This window comes from Aegilops tauschii, chromosome 1, assembly GCF_002575655.3.
Source record: "Aegilops tauschii subsp. strangulata cultivar AL8/78 chromosome 1, Aet v6.0, whole genome shotgun sequence".
Lineage (NCBI taxonomy): Eukaryota > Viridiplantae > Streptophyta > Magnoliopsida > Poales > Poaceae > Aegilops > Aegilops tauschii.
This window is the reverse complement of record NC_053035.3, coordinates 366,543,679-366,561,736: the sequence shown is the minus strand read 5'-3', so window position 1 is coordinate 366,561,736 and position 18,058 is coordinate 366,543,679. Positions and strand designations below refer to the sequence as shown.

The 18,058-nt window shown below is 43.1% G+C and overlaps 1 protein-coding gene across 1 annotated transcript; it reads left to right on the top strand.

The window, feature by feature from the left end:
- Window positions 1-16,651: 16,651 nt before the first annotated feature.
- Window positions 16,652-17,557, top strand: LOC109780605 (protein AUXIN-REGULATED GENE INVOLVED IN ORGAN SIZE-like). Its single transcript, XM_020339186.4, has one exon. The coding sequence runs from the start codon at window positions 17,091-17,093 to the stop codon at window positions 17,406-17,408; it is 318 nt and encodes a 105-aa protein (XP_020194775.1). The 5' UTR covers window positions 16,652-17,090; the 3' UTR covers window positions 17,409-17,557.
- The last annotated feature ends 501 nt before the right edge of the window (window positions 17,558-18,058 follow it).

The following is an 18,058-nucleotide window of genomic DNA, read 5'->3' as shown; positions in this document are numbered from 1 at the left end:
AACGAATGATCGAGCGCTCGCCTTCTTCTTGGGGCGGCCCATGAGCGGGGGCACATGAGCACCAGGGAACTATTAGGGCGCTTAAGGCGCTGAACAGGAGCTCCCTTTGGTAGGCTACACCTTTTTTTGCCTCTTTGCGTCTGTGACTCGGTTGAGGTTGCTGAGTAGATACAGGGTAAACCATGTTCTACACATATACACATGGTTTGGTAGGTGGCATATAGGTTGGCTGCATTAGGGAAGCAATTTTTTTCCTGGCGTTTAGTGGCCTGTGTTGAGCTGGGCTGATGCATTACATAAAGTTTGCTTGCATACTTGCATACATTAGACTCAATTAAGTGTTAATAATTACACACTACACAAAGAGTTATAATAGAGTGCCTAGGTGACGGGGACAGACGGTGGCCGCGACTTTGCCTCCGACGGACGAGCACAAAGTCGCAAGCGAGCGATCCTGCCGGCGGCGTGGCAAACCAGTTGCTAGCGTCGTCACCGCATGGGAAGTCCATGAGGAGAGACGAGGATAAGGGTGTCGAGGCAGAGGACGGGGAGAAGAAATGCAGTTGCACGCGATGCCGGCGTCAGTGTAGTAGGCCGCGTGCGAGGAGGCCGAGATGAACAACGCTGGCGGCGGCACCAGGCAGGACATGTTGTCCATGCTACAAGGTTGACGATGATCAATGAGAACAGAAGGAAGCCACTCCGAATTTCGTTTAAACCATGAGAATAACACCTTAGTATAGTACAATAGGGAGATACACATATACTCGCCTACGACCGTCAAAATAGAAAATGTGCAACATGAAGTCGTGTGAAAACAGTGGAATGAAGTTACTGGTCAAAGGAAATTTCAAACAGTCCACCATACACGACGAGTTTGACAAAATTCGTCCAAAATAGCTCCAAACATGAACATGACTTGAACATTTACATTCAATGAAAGTAAAAAATAATCGATCTTCTCAATGGTACCACAATGTCGATGTGTATCTTTTTCATGTACAACTTATCTCGGATCAAAGCATCATATTGTAGATTAGAAGGGACTTGATGAAGAAGATTAAGAAGTGTCATTAAAACAGACCACACGTATGCATTTGGAGAGTTCGCTAGGGATATGTAGATCTACTTGTCTACGATCGCCGAAATAGAAAACGTGCAATACATAAGTCATGTGAAACAACGAGATGAAACTAGTGGTGAAAGATATTTCAAATTTTCGACCGAGTGTGAAGATGTTGCCAAATTCATCCAAAAAACCTCCAAACATTAGTACAAAATTAAAGATTTACAGTCCATGAAGTTGGGAATCGATCTTCTGAATGAAACTAAAAGGTTGATTTGCATCTTTTTTGTGTATAAAGATTATCTTGAATAGATGCACCGTTGTATAGATTAGAAGGGGTTAGGTGAAAGAGATTAAGGAAGGAGATTACAATAAAACACATGCAAACTGGCATACAAGATGCACTCAGCTTGCACGAGCTCGCATATAACTGCACCATGAGACCCACTCATGTCAGCTTGTTTGCATCGCTCGGGCCTGCCTCGCTCGAAACATTTGACTCGAGTGTTCCTCCTTAACCAGGCCCAAAGGTGCTTTAAACGTCATGTGAGACGAGATGATTGTGCAAGGCATGCAACCAAAAGGGCTAAACTGCATCACGAGATCCTGGTTGGACCCCATGCAGGCTACTAAGCGCATCATGGTTAGCCCTTGCGGGGTCACCCCGCTTCGCTATCTTGCGCGAAAAGAGGTGCAACACCGTGCGTCGAGGTCGATCTCCGGTGTGTTCCGCATTTGACACAAGGCGGAAAGAGTGGGGATCGCGTTGAATTTTTGCCTTTTTCGGTTTGGATGCGATCCACCAAAAGAAGTATAGGTGCGCTCTGCTAGGGAGTAAGGTTGTGCTTCATCGCAAAGCACACATTTTGTGCTCGCGGGCACACCCATGCTCCACCTACTGGAGCACACCCACGCTTCGCAATGAAGCATGCATGTGCTCAACCGTGGAGCACATCTATGCTTCACCTTTTTTTTTTCTTTCTAAGGAACACCTTTGCTTCATTCGTCGGAACACACCTATGTTTATGGTGAATCGCACATGTGCTCCGCCTTTGGAGCACCTATGTGGCCCACACCCGTGCTCCATCCACCAAAGCACACCTACGCTTTGCGATGAAGCACACGTGCTACACCTTTTTGGAGCACATCCATGCTTCACCATTTTATGTCCTTCACTACGAGGGATCACAGCTATTTTTCACTACTAGGGAAAAGACTATAGGTAGATATTTAGCAGTAGCGCGGGCGTAAGGCCGCCGCTACAGGTATATGTTAGTAGTAGCGCGTGGTGGCCCAACAACCATTGCTGCTAAGCGGGCTCTCAGGTACCCCGGGTCGAGCATTAGTAGCAGCGCGAGCTCTACACCACGCGCTACAACAAATCATATAGTTGTAGCGTGTGCTACTTGTGAACGGCGTTGGGATTTCCTCGAAGAGGAGAGGATGATGCAGTACAGTAGAGATAAGTATTTCCTTTAGTTAAAAATAAATAAGGTAAAAGTGCAGCAGCGTATTTTTAGGATTTTTAATGTATGATAGAAGTAGACCCTGGGGGCCATAGTTTTCACTAGAGGCTTCTCTCTTGAAAATAACATATGGTAGGTAAACAAATTACTGTTGGGCAATTGATAGAAAAGCAAATAATCATGACGATATCCAAGGCAATGATCATGTATATAGGCATCACGCCCGAGACAAGTAGACCGACTCCTGCCTGCATCTACTACTATTACTCCACGTATCGACCGCTATCCAGCAAGCATCTAGAGTATTAAGTTCCTAAGAACGGAGTAACGCCTTAAGCAAGATGACATGATGTAGACAAAGTAAACTCACACATGAATAAACCTCATCCTTTTATCCTTAATGGCAACAATACAAATACGTGTCATGTCCCTTTCTGTCACTGGCATTGAGCACCGCAAGATCGAACCCATTACAAAGCACCTCTCCCATTGCAAGAAAAATCAATCTAGTTGGCCAAACCAAATCAATAGACGTGATGCCTATATTCATGATCATTTCCTTGTATATTATCATAACTTTGCGCTTTTTCTATCAATTGATCAACAGTAATTTGTTTATCCACCGTATGCTTTCTTCGAGAGAGAAGCCTCTAGTGAATTTCCATCATATATTTTCCGATCTATAAAACCAAAAACCCAAAAATAGCTTGTTGTAATTTATTTATATTTACTTTATTTTGCATTTTACTTATCTTTTATATCTATCTCTATTAGATCTCACTCTTGCAAGTGACCGTGAAGGGATTGACAACCCTTTTTCGCGTTGTGTGCAAGTGTTTGTTAGTTTGTGCAGATGCATGTATTTGGGAACTTGCTTGTACCTCCTACTGGTTTGATACCTTGGTTCTTAACTAAGGAAAATACTTATCTCTACTTTGCTGCATCACCCTTTCCTCTTCAAGGGAAAAATCAACGCAACCTCGCTCAAGTAGCAACCACGCTCTAGTGAGTCAACTAGGACCAACTAGAACATGAACTAGAAGAATTAGAGGAGGCTCCAAAACTTGTATATTCAATTGTGGCCAATACCTCAAGTATATATAGGTTAGAGGGGAGGAGGAGTAGGGATGCCACCAAGGAGGGAAAAGCCTCCTTGGGGCGCCATCCAAAGGGGGAGGAGTCCAACTCCTCCCCTTGTACGATTCGCCCCCCCTCCCCACAAGGAAGGGGGCGCCTCCTCAACTTGGGCCTTTGTGGCCCAAGTTGGCTTCCACCTCTTGGCCTTTTAAGGACCCGTTGATATTTAAATTAAATATAAAATGTTCTAAATACTTCTAGACCATTTTGTATATATTTTAACATCTCTAGAAACAATTTTCACACACATATATATATATATAGGTAATACCCGGTATTACCTGATATTCACCGAAACCCTTCCGGTGACTCCGAAACGCTTCTGGATCCTCTCGGAACTATTCCGATTTCCGAATATTAATGAAACAATTCCACAAATATATTCTCATCACTCCTGTCCTTCTAACACTCAGCAGATCGTGATTTTCTTAAGTTTGTGACCTCGTAGGTTCGATAACTCACAGACTTGAACGAAACAGTTCGTTCAATGGCCGACAGTGGGACCGTGGACGTCCGTATCGACCCTATGAGCACATGAATGATATTCGAGTGAACCTTTGGTTATCATGTGTTGTTCCCATTGCTTCGCGATACTTTACAAACCCCGAGATGTATTGGTATCCTCTCGAGTCATTACCATGCTCACTATACCGAAATCCTCGTTGCCGGTTTTGTTCTTCTTTCTCTTTATTGTGTTCCGGCATCCCCGTGAAATAGTCACTTGTGTCTAGCTAGATGATGATTGATGTCGTCACACCGAGAGGGCCCTAAGAATATATCTCCATCGTCGGAGGAGCAAATCCCACTCTCGAGCTATCTACCCACTTGTCAAAAAAATTGATGCATCTGTAAGTTGTCGTTATGATCACCGTGTTACAAGTGACGTTTGAGAAACCCCAAGGCCCACCGTACGGTAAGAAGTGACCATGATACTCTCATGGTCTAAGGAGAAATATCACACGTCAACACTCCGTGTTATTACAATTGAATGCATACGATATTAACTCAATTCATAACAAACAAGATTTGGTCGATTCAATATGATCGCTCTTCCAATGTCATAATCTCAATGTTGTTTTAGGACTATCGTTACACTTAAAGATATCTTAAGATCCAGAAAATGTGATCACAAACAACACTTGAGCTAGTCTTAGAAGCGAGACTAGGAACCTTTTATTTACCATTTATCATTCCACACGTGCATATGAGTTTTTCACTGAATCGCATATTCCAGGACATAGCAGTTATAGCATAGAATATAAACTATTAATTATGAATATGGAAATATAATAATACAAATATTATTGCCTCTAGGGCATATTTCCAACAGGCCTCACAACATCGCTTCTTGTGGAGCTTGGGGATTTGGTCGAACACGTCGGCGATGAGGGAGATGGAAATGTACTTGCGCTCAGGCAACCTGGGCAGCGCGCGGATAGCCAGCAAGTCGGGGTTGTACATGAGGGCACCCATGGCTCGACGGAGCTTTAAAGCGCTACACGGGCACAATTAGCAGGAGGTTGAGGCGTTGCGTCGCGGGCGCTGATACGTCTCCAACGTATCTATTTTTGATTGTTCTATGTTGTTATATTATCAATCTTAGATGTTTATATTCATTTACTAGCAACTTTATATTATTTTGTGGGACTAACCTATTGATATAGTGCTCAGTGCCAGTTGTTGTTTTTTACTTCACAGAAAATCAATACCAAACGGAGTCCAAATGCCATGAAACTTTTTGAAGAATTTTTTCTGCCCAGAAGACACCCAGGAGGCCAAGGAAGTGCACTAGAGGAGGCCTGTGGGGCCCACTAGGCACCAGGGCACGCCAGAGGCCCCAGGCGCGCCCTGGTGGGTAGTAGGGCCGACGGGAAGCTTCTCCACCACCTATCAGCTCTATAAATACTCTAAAATCCCAAAAACCCTAGGGGAGTCGATAGAAAATAGTTTCCGCCGCCGCAAGTTCTAGAACCACGAGATCCAATCTAGAGGCCTTCTCCAGCACTCTGCCGGATGGGTCAACAATCACAAAGGGGTTCTTCATCAACACCCTTGCCCCTCAGATGATGCGTGAGTAGTTTACTAAAGACCTATAGATCCATAGGTAGTAGCTAGATGGCTTATTCTCTCTTTTTGATCTTCAATACAATGTTCTTCTTGATGTTCTTGGAGATCTATTTGATGTAATGAATTTTGCGGTGTGTTTGTTGGGATCCGATGAATTGTGAGTTTATGATCAGTTCTATCTATGAATATTATTTGAGTCTTTGCTGAACTCTTTTATGCATGATTGTTATAGCCTCGTATTTCTTCTTCAAAAGTTTGGTTTGGTTGGCCAACTATATTGATTTTTCTTGCCATGGGAAGAGATGCTTTGTGATGGGTTCAACCTTGTGGTGCATAATCTCGGTGACAGAAAGAGAGATGACACGCATGTATCGTTGCTATTAAGGATAAAAAGATGGGGTATATTTCTACATGAATAGATCTTGTCTACGTCATGTCATCGTTCTTATTGCATTACTCCGTTTCTTCATGAACTTAATACATTAGATGCATGCTGGATAGTGGTCGATGTGTGGAGTAATAGTAGTAGATGAAGGCAGGAGTCGGTCTACTAATCTTGGACGTGATGCCTATATACATGATCATTGCCTTGGGTATCGTCATAATTATTCGCTTTTCAATCAATTTCCCAACAGTAATTTGTTTACCCACCGTATGCTATTTGATACGTCCATTTTGCATCATGCTTTTATATCGATATTTATTGCATTATGGGCTGTTATTACACATTATGGCACAAATACTTATGCCTTTTCTCTCTTATTTTACAAGGTTTACATGAAGAGGGAGAATGCCGACAGCTGGAATACTGGGCTGGAAAAGGAGCAAATAATAGAGACCTATTATGCACAACTCCAAAAGTCCTGAAACTCCACGAAAGTCAGTTTTGGAATATATTAAAAATAATGGGTGAAGAAAGCACCAGAGGGGGGCCACCCACCGTCCACGAGGGTGGAGGGCGCGCCCCCCTGCCTTGTGGGCCACCTGGAAGCCCCCCGATGCCCATCTTCTGGTATAAGGTGTCTTTTGCCCTGGAAAAAATAAGGAGGAAGCTTTCGGCACGAAGCGCCGCCGTCTCGAGGTGGAACCTGGCGAAACCAATCTAGGGCTCCGGCGGAGCTGTTCTGCCGGGGAAATATCCCTCCGGGAGGGGGAAATCGTCACCATCGTCATCACCATCGATCCTCTCATCGGGAGGGGGTCAATCTCCATCAACATCTTCACCAGCACCATCTCCTCTCAAACCCTAGTTCATCTCTTGTATCCGATCTTTGTCTCAAAACCTCATATTGGTACCTGTGGGTTGCTAGTAGTGTTGATTACTCCTTGTAGTTGATGCTAGTTGGTTTATTCGATGGAAGATTATATGTTCAGATCCTTTATGCATATTAATACCTCTCTGATTATGAACATGAATATGATTTGTGAGTAGTTACGTTTGTTCCCGAGGACATGGGAGAAGTCTTGTTATAAGTAGTCATGTGAATTTGGTATTCGTTTGATATTTTGATGAGATGTATGTTGGCTTTCCTCTAGTGGTGTTATGTGAACGTCGACTACATGACGCTTCACCATTATTTGGGCCTAGGGGAAGGCATTGGGAAGTAATAAGTAGATGATGGGTTGCTAGAGTGACAGAAGCTTAAACCCTAGTTTATGCGTTGCTTCTTAAGGGGCTGATTTGGATCCATATGTTTCATGCTATGGTTAGGTTTACCTTAATTATTCTTTCGTAGTTGCAGATGCTTGCGAGGGAGGTTAATCATAAGTGGGATGCTTGTTCAAGGAAGGGCAGTACCCAAGCACCGGTCCACCCACATATCAAATTATCAAAGTAACAAACGTGAATCATATGAGCATGATGAAAACTAGCTTGACGATAATTCACATGTGTCCTCGGGAGCGCTTTCCTTTATATAAGAGTTTGTCTAGGCTTGTCCTTTGCTACAAAAAGGATTGGGCCACCTTGCTGCACCTTGTTTAATTTTGTTACTTGTTACCCGTTACGAATTATCTTATCATAAAAATATCTGTTACCGATAATTTCAGTGCTTGTAGAGAATACCTTACTGAAAACTGCTTGTCATTTCCTTCTGCTCCTCGTTGGGTTCGACACTCTTACTTATCAAAAAGACTACGATAGATCCCCTATACTTGTGGGTCATCATGACTCTTTTCAGGCGCCGTTGCCGGGGAGTGAAGCGCCTTTGGTAGGTGGAATTTGGTAAGGAAAAATTTATATAGTGTGCTGAAATTTACTGTCACTTGTTACTATGGAAAATAATCCCTTAAGGGGCTTGTTCGGGGTATCTTCACCCCGACCAGTAGAGCAAAGAGTTGCTCCTCAACCTACTGTACCTACTGAAAATGTTTACATTGAAATTCCTTCGGGTATGATAGGGAAACTGCTAGCTAATCCTTTTACAGGAGATGGAACAGTACATCCCGATATGCACCTAATCTATGTGGATGAAGTTTGTGGATTATTTAAGCTTGCAGGTATGCCCGAGGATGTTATCAAGAAGAAGGTCTTCCCTTTATCTTTGAAGGGAAAGGCATTGACATGGTTTAGGCTATGTGATGATATTGGATCATGGAAATACAACCGATTGAAATTGGAATTTCATCAGAAGTTTTATCCTATGCATCTGGTTCATCGTGATCGTAATTATATATATATAATTTTTGGCCTCACGAAGGAGAAAGTATCGCTCAAGCTTGGGGGAGGCTTAAGTCAATGTTATATTCATGCCCCAATCATGGGCTCTCAAAAGAAATTATTATTCAAAAAAATTATGCTCGGCTTCTCTCAATAATCGCTCCATGCTCGATACTTCTTGTATTGGTTCTTTTATGATGAAGACTATTGAATTCAAATGGGATTTATTGGAAAGAAGTAAACGCAACTCTGAAGATTGGGAACTCGGCGAAGGTAAGGAGTCAGGTATAACACCTAAGTTTGATTGTGTTAAATCTTTTATGGATACCAATGCTTTTTGTGAATTTAGCACTAAATATGGACTTGACTCTGAGATAGTAGCTTCTTTCTATGAATCATTTGCTACTCATGTTGATCTCCCTAAGGAGAAGTGGTTTAAATATCATCCTCCCATTGAAGTAAAAGTAGTTGAACCTATTAAAGTTGAAGAAAAGACTATTACTTATAATGTTGATCCTATTGTTCCTACCGCTTATATTGAGAAACCACCTTTCCCTGTTAGAATAAAGGATCATGCTAAAGCTTCAACTGTGGTTCGTAAGAGTAATGCTAGACAGTGCCCGGAGAAATTATGCTACTACTGAAAATGATTTTTTAGCAGTTGTATTTGCTTGTGATAAGTTCAGACCTTATATTGTTGATTCTAAAGTAACTATTCACACTGATCATGCTGCTATTAAATATCTTACGAAAAAGAAAGATGCTAAACCTAGACTTATTAGATGGGTTCTCTTGCTACAAGAATTTGATTATCATATTATTGATAGAAAGGGAGCTGAGAACCCCGTTGCAGACAACTTATCTAGGTTAGAGAATGTTCTTGATGACCCACTACCTATTGATGATAGCTTTCCTGATGAACAATTAGCTGTCATAAATGCTTCTCGTACTGCTCCATGGTATGTTGATTATTCTAATTACATTGTTGCTAAATTTATACCACCTAGTTTCACATACCAGCAAAAGAAAAAGTTTTTCTATGATTTAAGACATTAATTCTGGGATGACCCACACCTTTATAAAGGAGTAGATGGTGTTTTAGACGTTGTGTACCTGAGCATGAACAGGAACAGATCCTACGCAAGTGTTACTCCGAGGCTTATGGAGGACACCACGCTGGAGATAGAACTGCACATAAGGTATTGCAATCCGGTTTTCATTAGCCTACTCTTTTCAAGGACGCCCGTAAGTTTGTCTTGTCTTGTGATGAATGTCAAAGAATTGGTAATATTAGTAGACGTCAAGAAATGCCTATGAACTATTCACTTGTTATTGAACCATTTGATGTTTGGGGCTTTGATTATATGGGACCTTTTCCTTCCTCTAACGGGTATACACATATTTTAGTTGCTGTTGATTACGTTACTAAGTGGGTAGAAGCTATTCCAACTAGTAGTGCTGATCATAACACCTCTATTAAGATGCTTAAAGAAGTTATTTTTCCAAGGTTTGGAGTCCCTAGATACTTAATGACTGATGGTGGTTCACATTTTATTCATGGTGCTTTTTGTAAAATGCTTGCTAAGTATGATGTTAATCATAGAATTGCATCTCCATATCACCCACAGTTTAGTGGTCAAGTAGAACTGAGTAATAGATAGATTAAATTAATTTTGCAAAAGACTGTTAATAGATCTAGAAAGAATTGGTCCAAGAAACTTGATGATGCATTATGGGCCTATAGAATTGCATATAAAAATCCTATGGGTATGTCTCCGTATAAAATGGTTTATGGAAAAGCATGTCACTTACCTCTCGAACTAGAACATAAGGCATATTGGACCATTAAAGAGCTCAATTATGATTTCAAACTTGCCGGTGAGAAGAGACTATTTGACATCAGCTCACTTGATGAGTGGAGAACCCAGGCCTATGAGAATGCCAAACTGTTTAAAGAAAAGGTTAAAAGATGACATGACAAAAGGATACAAAAGCGTGAGTTTAATGTAGGTGATTATGTTTTGTTATACAACTCTCGTTTAAGATTTTTTGCAGGAAAACTCCTATCTAAATGGGAAGGTCCTTACGTTATCGAGGAGGTCTATCGTTCCGGTGCCATAAAAATCAACAACTTCGAAGGCACAAATCCAAAGGTGGTGAACGGTCAAAGAATCAAACATTATATCTCAGGTAATCCCATAAATGTTGAAACCAATGTTATTGACACCGTAACCCCGGAGGAGTACATAAGGGACACTTTCCAGAACGTTTCAGACTCCGAAAAGGAATGGGTATGTGGTACGGTAAGTAAACCGACTCCAAAACAGTTCTAATAGCAATTTTTCTCCGTTTTGGAATATTTAAGAAAATAGGGAAATAAGAAGTAGTCCGAAAGGGACACGAGGCATCCACGAGGGTGGAGGGCGCGCCCCCCTGCCTCGTGGGCACCTCGTGTGCCCTTCGGACTCCGTTTTCTTGCACGATACTTCTTTTGGTCAGTAAAAATTCACTATATAATCTCCCGAAGGTTTTGACCATCGTACCATGCAAATATCCTCTGCTTTTGTTTCGAGCTGTTTTTCTGACAGATCTAGATCACCATGATGTCTTCAAGCGCTCCCAAGGACAAATTTTTCGAGAAGGTCATCAACCCCTACCTCGCGGAGGTGATGCAACACCCTCAAACCATTGAGATGCATGAGGGGGTGCTGCACATCCGCGATGTTGAGGGACCAAGGCGGACCGGAAGCATGGAGACAAGACTCGAAGCAATGGAGCAACAAGTTTTCAAGTGCCAGGGGATGGTGGAACGCAGACTCAACGCCAACCACATGATGATCGCGGAGTTCACCAACAACCACAAGCTGGATGCCAAGAACATTGGGGAGACCATCTTCAAGCTTCACGATAAAATCGAGCACCTCCAAGCCTAGATCTATGACCTGCAAAACCAAAACTGTGAGTATGAATATAGATTCAGGAGGATGAGTTTGGCTGCAGATTTGAGGATTCCGGAGACTCAGTCATCCTTCTATGATGGTGAGCCTATGCCTTGGAAGATGGACGACAAGCCTACATTATCAACAACTCCATCACCACCACCTCCGAAGAAACAGACATAAATACATGGGTATGGGCACTCCCCTTGGCAACTGCCAAGCTTGGGGGAGGTGCCCCGGTATTGTATCACCATCACACTTCTATCTTTACCGTTTTTCTTAGTTTGATCCTTTTGGTTATATATTGATCCAGTAGAATAAAGTTCAGTATGATCTAGCTTTGAGTTTTTGTGTTGATCCTTATCTATGTAATCGAGTCCATGAGCTATATATAATAAAGATTAGTCTTGAGTCGAGGGCTTGGTTATCTTGCTATGATCTTGAGGGAATAATAAAAAGAAAAAAGGAGAGAAAGAATAAAAAGAAATAAAAAGACCATATTGATCTTATGGAGAGTAATGACTTCACATATAAAGAGTATGCTGAATAAAAGTTGTTGAGAGCTGCCAAACATAGATTTGGTCATCGTTGCAATTAATAGGAAGTAATAAAGAAAGAGAGGTTTTCACATATAAATATACTATCTTGGACATCTTTTATGATTGTGAGCACTCATTAAAATATGATATGCTAAAAAGTTGATGTTGGACAAGGAAGACAACGTAATGGTTATGTTTTCTTACATCCGAAATAAATTATATTGTCATGGATCATCCAACATGTTGAGCTTGTCTTTCCCCCTCATGCTAGCCAAATTCTTTGCACCAAGTAGAGATACTACTTGTGCTTCCAAATATCCTTAAACCCAGTTTTGCCATGAGAGTCCACCATATCTACCTATGGATTGGGTAAGATCCTTCAAGTAAGTTGTCATTGTTGCAAGCAATAAAAATTGCTCTCTAAATATGTATGATCTATTAGTGTGGAGAAAATAAGCTTTATACGAGCTTGTGATATGGAAGAAATAAAAGCGACGGACTGCATAATAAAGGTCCTTATCACAAGTGGCAATATAAAGTGACGTTCTTTGGCATTAAGATTTTGTGCATCCAACCATAAAAGCACATGACAACATCTGCTTCCATCTGCGAAGGGCCTATCTTTTATTTTTTGTCTTATACCTTATACAAGAGTCATGGTGACCTTCATCTTTCTTTCTTTTTTACACTTTTTCGTTTGGCAAGCACTATGTGTTGGAAAAATCCTGATATATATATATATATATATATATATATATATATATATATATATCTAATTAGATGTGGGTTTTCATAAAGCATTATTGTTGACGTTACCCTTGAGGTAAAAGGTTGGGAGGCAAAACTATCTTTCTCTGTGTCCAATTAAAACTTCATACCCATAAGTATTGCGTGAGTGTTAGCAATTGTGAAAGACTAAATGATAGTTGAGTATGTGGACTTGCTGAAAAGCTCTTATATTGACTTTTTTCGATGTTATGATAAATTGCAATTGCTTCAATGACAGAAACTATATTGCTAGTTTCTCAATGAAGTTTTTGATTCATACTTTACATTGTGAATAGATTGTTACTTTAGCATAAGAAATCATATGAAAATATATATATGTTGCTATTCTAAGAATGATCATGATGCCCTCATGTCCGTATTTTATTTTATCGACACATCTATCTCTAAACATGTGGACATATTTTTCGATATCGGCTTTCGCTTGAGGACAAGTGAGGTCTAAACTTGGGGGAGTTGATACGTCCATTTTGCATCATGCTTTTATATCGATATTTATTGCATTATGGGCTGTTATTACACATTATGGCACAATACTTATGCCTTTTCTCTCTTATTCTACAAGGTTTACGTGAAGAGGGAGAATGCCGACAGCTGGAATTCTGGGCTGGAAAAGGAGCAAATATTAGAGACCTATTCTGCACAACTCCAAAAGTCCTGAAACTCCACGAAAGTTAGTTTTGCAATATATTAAAAATATTGGGCGAATAAAGCACCAGAGGGGGGCCACCCACCGTCCACGAGGGTGGAGGGCGCGCCCTACCCTACGCGCCCCTGCCTCGTGGGCCACCTGGAAGCCCCCCGAAGTCCATCTTCTGGTATAAGGTGTCTTTTGCCCTGAAAAAAATAAGGAGGAAGCTTTCGGGACGAAGCACCGCCGTCTCGAGGTGGAACCTGGCGAAACCAATCTAGGGCTCCGGCGGAGCTGTTCTGTCGGGGAAATATCCCTCCAGGAGGGGGAAATCGTCACCATCGTCATCACCATCGTCATCACCATCGATCCTCTCATCGGGAGGGGATCAATCTCCATCAAAATCTTCACCAGCACCATCTCCTCTCAAATCCTAGTTCATCTCTTGTATCCGATCTTTGTCTCAAAACCTCATATTGGTACATGTGGGTTGCTAGTAGTGTTGATTACTCCTTGTAGTTGATGCTAGTTGGTTTATTCGGTGGAAGATTATATGTTCAGATCATTTATGCATATTAATACCCCTCTAATTATGAACATGAATATGATTTGTGAGTAGTTACGTTTGTTCCTGAGGACATGGGAGAAGTCTTGTTATAAGTAGTCATGTGAATTTGGTATTTGTTCGATATTTTGATGAGATGTATGTTGTCTTTCTGTAGTGGTGTTATGTGAACGTCGACTACATGACACTTCACCATTGTTTGGGCCTAGGGGAAGGCATTGGGAAGTAATAAGTAGATGATGGGTTGCTAGAGTGACAGAAGCTTAAACCATAGTTTATGTGTTGCTTCGTAAGGGGCTGATTTGGATCCATATGTTTCATGCTATGGTTAGGTTTACCTTAATTATTCTTTCGTAGTTGCGGATGCTTGCGAGGGAGGTTAATCATAAGTGGGATGCTTGTTCAAGGAAGGGCAGTACCCAAGCACCAGTCCACCCACATATCAAATTATCAAAGTAACGAACGCGAATCATATGAGCATGATGAAAACTAGCTTGACGATAATTCACATGTGTCCTCGGGAGCACTTTCCTTTATATAAGAGTTTGTCCAGGCTTGTCATTTGCTACAAAAACGATTGGGCCACTTTGCTGCACCTTGTTTACTTTTGTTACTTGTTACCCGTTACGAATTACCTTATCATAAAACTATCTGTTACCGACAATTTCAGTGCTTGTAGAGAATACCCTACTGAAAACTGCTTGTCATTTCCTTCTGCTCCTCGTTGGGTTCGACACTCTTACTTATCGAAAAGACTACGATAGATCCCCTATACTTGTGTGTCATCACTATTTTCTCGAGAGAAGCCTTTAGTGAAATCTACGGCCCCGGGATCTATTTCCTATCATATTAAAACCATAAATACCTTGCTGCATTTTTTCTTTATTTATTTTATCTTGTTATATCTATTTATCCAATCTCATACAATTTAATCTATCTCAATACCGAAAAGGGATTGACAACCCTTCTAATGCGTTGGGTTGCAAGTATTTGTAATTTGTGTGCAGGTGATGTTTACATAGTGTGCATGGATCCTCCTACTGGATTGATAACCTTGTTTTCATAACTGAGGGAAATACTTACCATTGCTGTGCTGCTTCATCCTCTCCTCTTCGGAGAAATACCAACGCAGATACAATCAATCAGGCGCGCCGAGCAGGAGGTCGTGGCGCTGTGCCGTGGGCGCGCCGACCTGCTCGCGGTCGCCGTCCGTCACCGGGACGCACTCGGGGGGCGGATACGCCGCGCCCGCCGCGCTCGCTCCTACACATCTCCTCCTCGCTCCACCTCCTCCTAATCTCTGCGTCCGCCCTGCCGGGGCTCACGCTCCCCGCCACGACATCCCGACAGTGCTGTCGCGCCTGTCTCCATCCAGGGAGGCGACACACATCTTCTATCTCTCTTTCTTCCCCCTCTCTCAAATTTGACGTAGACACCCCCCTCTCCCATTGGCTCTTGTCGCCGGCAAGGGGCAGCGACGGCGATATCTCGTGGCCGCGTCGTACACTGACGAGCTCCTTGCCCCCTTCCCGACTATCTCCCTGGCCCGACGACGAGATCAAACCATGCGCGGCTCGCCGCGCAAGCATTGCCACTTGGCAGTTGTCCAAGGGGGAGGAGAGAGGGTTGATTGCTTTTCTTTTTTAGATCTAGGGGCGTGTGTGTCAATTCTTTGCCAAGTCAGCTTCTTACATTCCGGTCCCACTTATCAGAAAGTGATTAAACAGGCCAAATCAATTGATCACTGATTTTTGCAAAAAGATTACTAAAAACGCGGTGACTTTTACAAAAAAATTAGGTACTGGATAGTTTTCCGCAAACCTAACTCCAAATGTGATGGTTTTTTGCTTTTAACTCAACCATGTTTGATTGTTAAAATGGTATGGCTTACTTTTGGAGTAGCGTGTGTGTGTCTACGGATCCGCTGATTTTGTAATGAATGAGAACAAAAGAACGAAAACATCTTTCCTTCCGCTTCGATATGTTGGGGTTTTCAATAGCTTACCGCATACTATGTTTTGTAAGCTAATATGTAGTGATTTAAAAATTCTTATATTGGTTTGCAGAGGGAGTCTATGTCATGAAAACAGACTATGCATAATGGAGTAGTATGCACGCACACGGAAGCAAGCAAGCCCTCTAATTCGCATGCAATCCCGTCCAATATGCTCCAAATCCAGCCCCAGCCAACTTGCGCTCGCTCGCCTTTACCATAGAGATATGCAAACACGCCGCGCGCCTATATATATCGTAAGAAAAGCCGCTGCTCTCTGAACCGCTGATACGCTGATACGATCCTGGGAGTACAGCACGGTCGCCTTGTTTAATCGGCCAGAAATATCCGGTGCATGCACAAAATCCATGGCTTCCGGTCTGATTATCTTTATCTTGATCTTGCCATGTCCCTGCCAAGGCCCAACGGGAGGGAGTATCGGTGAAGAGATACTGCACATCTCGCCTGAGATCTTGCAACGACCGGTTATCAATCCAGCCAGTACATCGAGGCCATTACCGGAAACTAATTACTCCCTCTGTTCGAAAATACTTGTCGGAGAAATGGATGTATTATAATTTTAAATACATTCATTTTTATTCATTTTCTACGACAAGTAATTTCGGACGAAGAGAATACTAAAGAACTTCAAATTATCCTTACTGAAGATTGTCAACATGGCATAATTACACCCCATTAGATAGCTAGCACCCCACCCGATAAGTCTCAAAGAGACTACGAGACGAGATTGTTGGACGGACGGGATTCTCTCGGCAGGGGGGAGGAACCTGCATAACCTTAACAACACTAAATCGGCGGCCATGTGAGGCTGTCTCGTCTGCTTGCATCACCGGGAGGAAAAGCAGCCATCAAAGGATGACCAGCTGACCGTAGGTGCCAAAGCGCCCGATACATTGCACCCGGGCCTCCAAATCTTCAGGGTCTGCCCCCCAACACAGGCCAATTGGCCGACGGGTACACTTGCGCATCCGGGGCAGCCGATCGACCCCGCACTCGCGCAGCCACGCCCACACCCACGCCACCAGTATCTGTCCTTGGCCATTGTGCCGCCCGAATTCAGAGCCATCTTCGATCACAATCCATTGCAACAAGTAGCGAGCCCTTCTGGTTAGTCCCTATATGTACCACGTACAAGTTGTCTGCTGCTGATACAATCAGGCAGCGGCGGACATACTCGTTGCTCTCCGCTTGGAATTGAGACGGTCCACGCCGGCCGATCGAATGTGGACGGAGAGGAGGGCGAGGAGGAGCAGTTCCATGGCCGGCGGCGGAGGAGGGCGGGCGCGCGGCGCGGAGGGGAAACGGGCGGCGCCGCAGGGGCAGAGGGCGCCCGCCGCGACCGCGGGGTACTTCACGGCGGAGCTGGCCGTACTGTTCCTCTGCCTGACCGCGCTGCTGGTGTTCCTGCCGCTGGTCCTGCCGCCGCTCCCGCCCCCGCCGTCGCTGCTGCTGCTGGTCCCCGTGGGGCTTATGGCCGTCCTAGTCGCGCTGGCGTTCGTGCCGTCCGACAGCCGGAGCATCGCCTCGTCGTGCCATTGAAGAGGACAGCGCGCGGTAGTAGGAGTGGAGAAATCATTTTGCTTTTTGTTTTGATCGACAGTTTTGTTAACTGCTAACACGATCCATGTAGAGAAACCAGAGCATTATTTAATCAGGTGCGACCGTCAAAGAACACATTTTGTGCGTAAGGATTTATCCAACTATTTTGTCGAAACTAGGATTTGTCAAGTGTTAGTGCTGAGTTAGGTCATTTCGACAGCCACAAATTTCCTTCTGCATCTGTTCACGCATACGGACATAAGAGATCGTCATCCAACGCTATTTTATACTCTCTCCGTTCCATAATATAAAAGCATATTTAACACAGCATTTGGGTAAAAAATGTTCTTATTCAAAAATGCTCTTATACGTTCTTATTAAAAACGCTCTTATATTATGGCATGGGAGGAGTATATATCTGTCAATAAATTCAAATTCAAACGTACTTCTATCCACACAGCGTGCCGGATCGGATCGCCTGATCACAACAAAAAAGGCAACTATGCTTAGTTTTTACATGCCCGAATCCAAAAGAATATCAGTCTGGTAGTCCGTGCATTTCTGCCCTGCCGGACCGGCAATCCCAGTCGTCTGCTCCCTAATCAAGGTGGTGTCGCCGCCGCCGCGTAGGCAGCCTCCGCCTCCTCGTC

Coding starts and splice junctions, on each gene's coding strand:
- LOC109780605 (XM_020339186.4), top strand. CDS start 17,091: ATGTGGACGGAGAGGAGGGCGAGGAGGAGCAGTTCCATGGCCGGCGGC.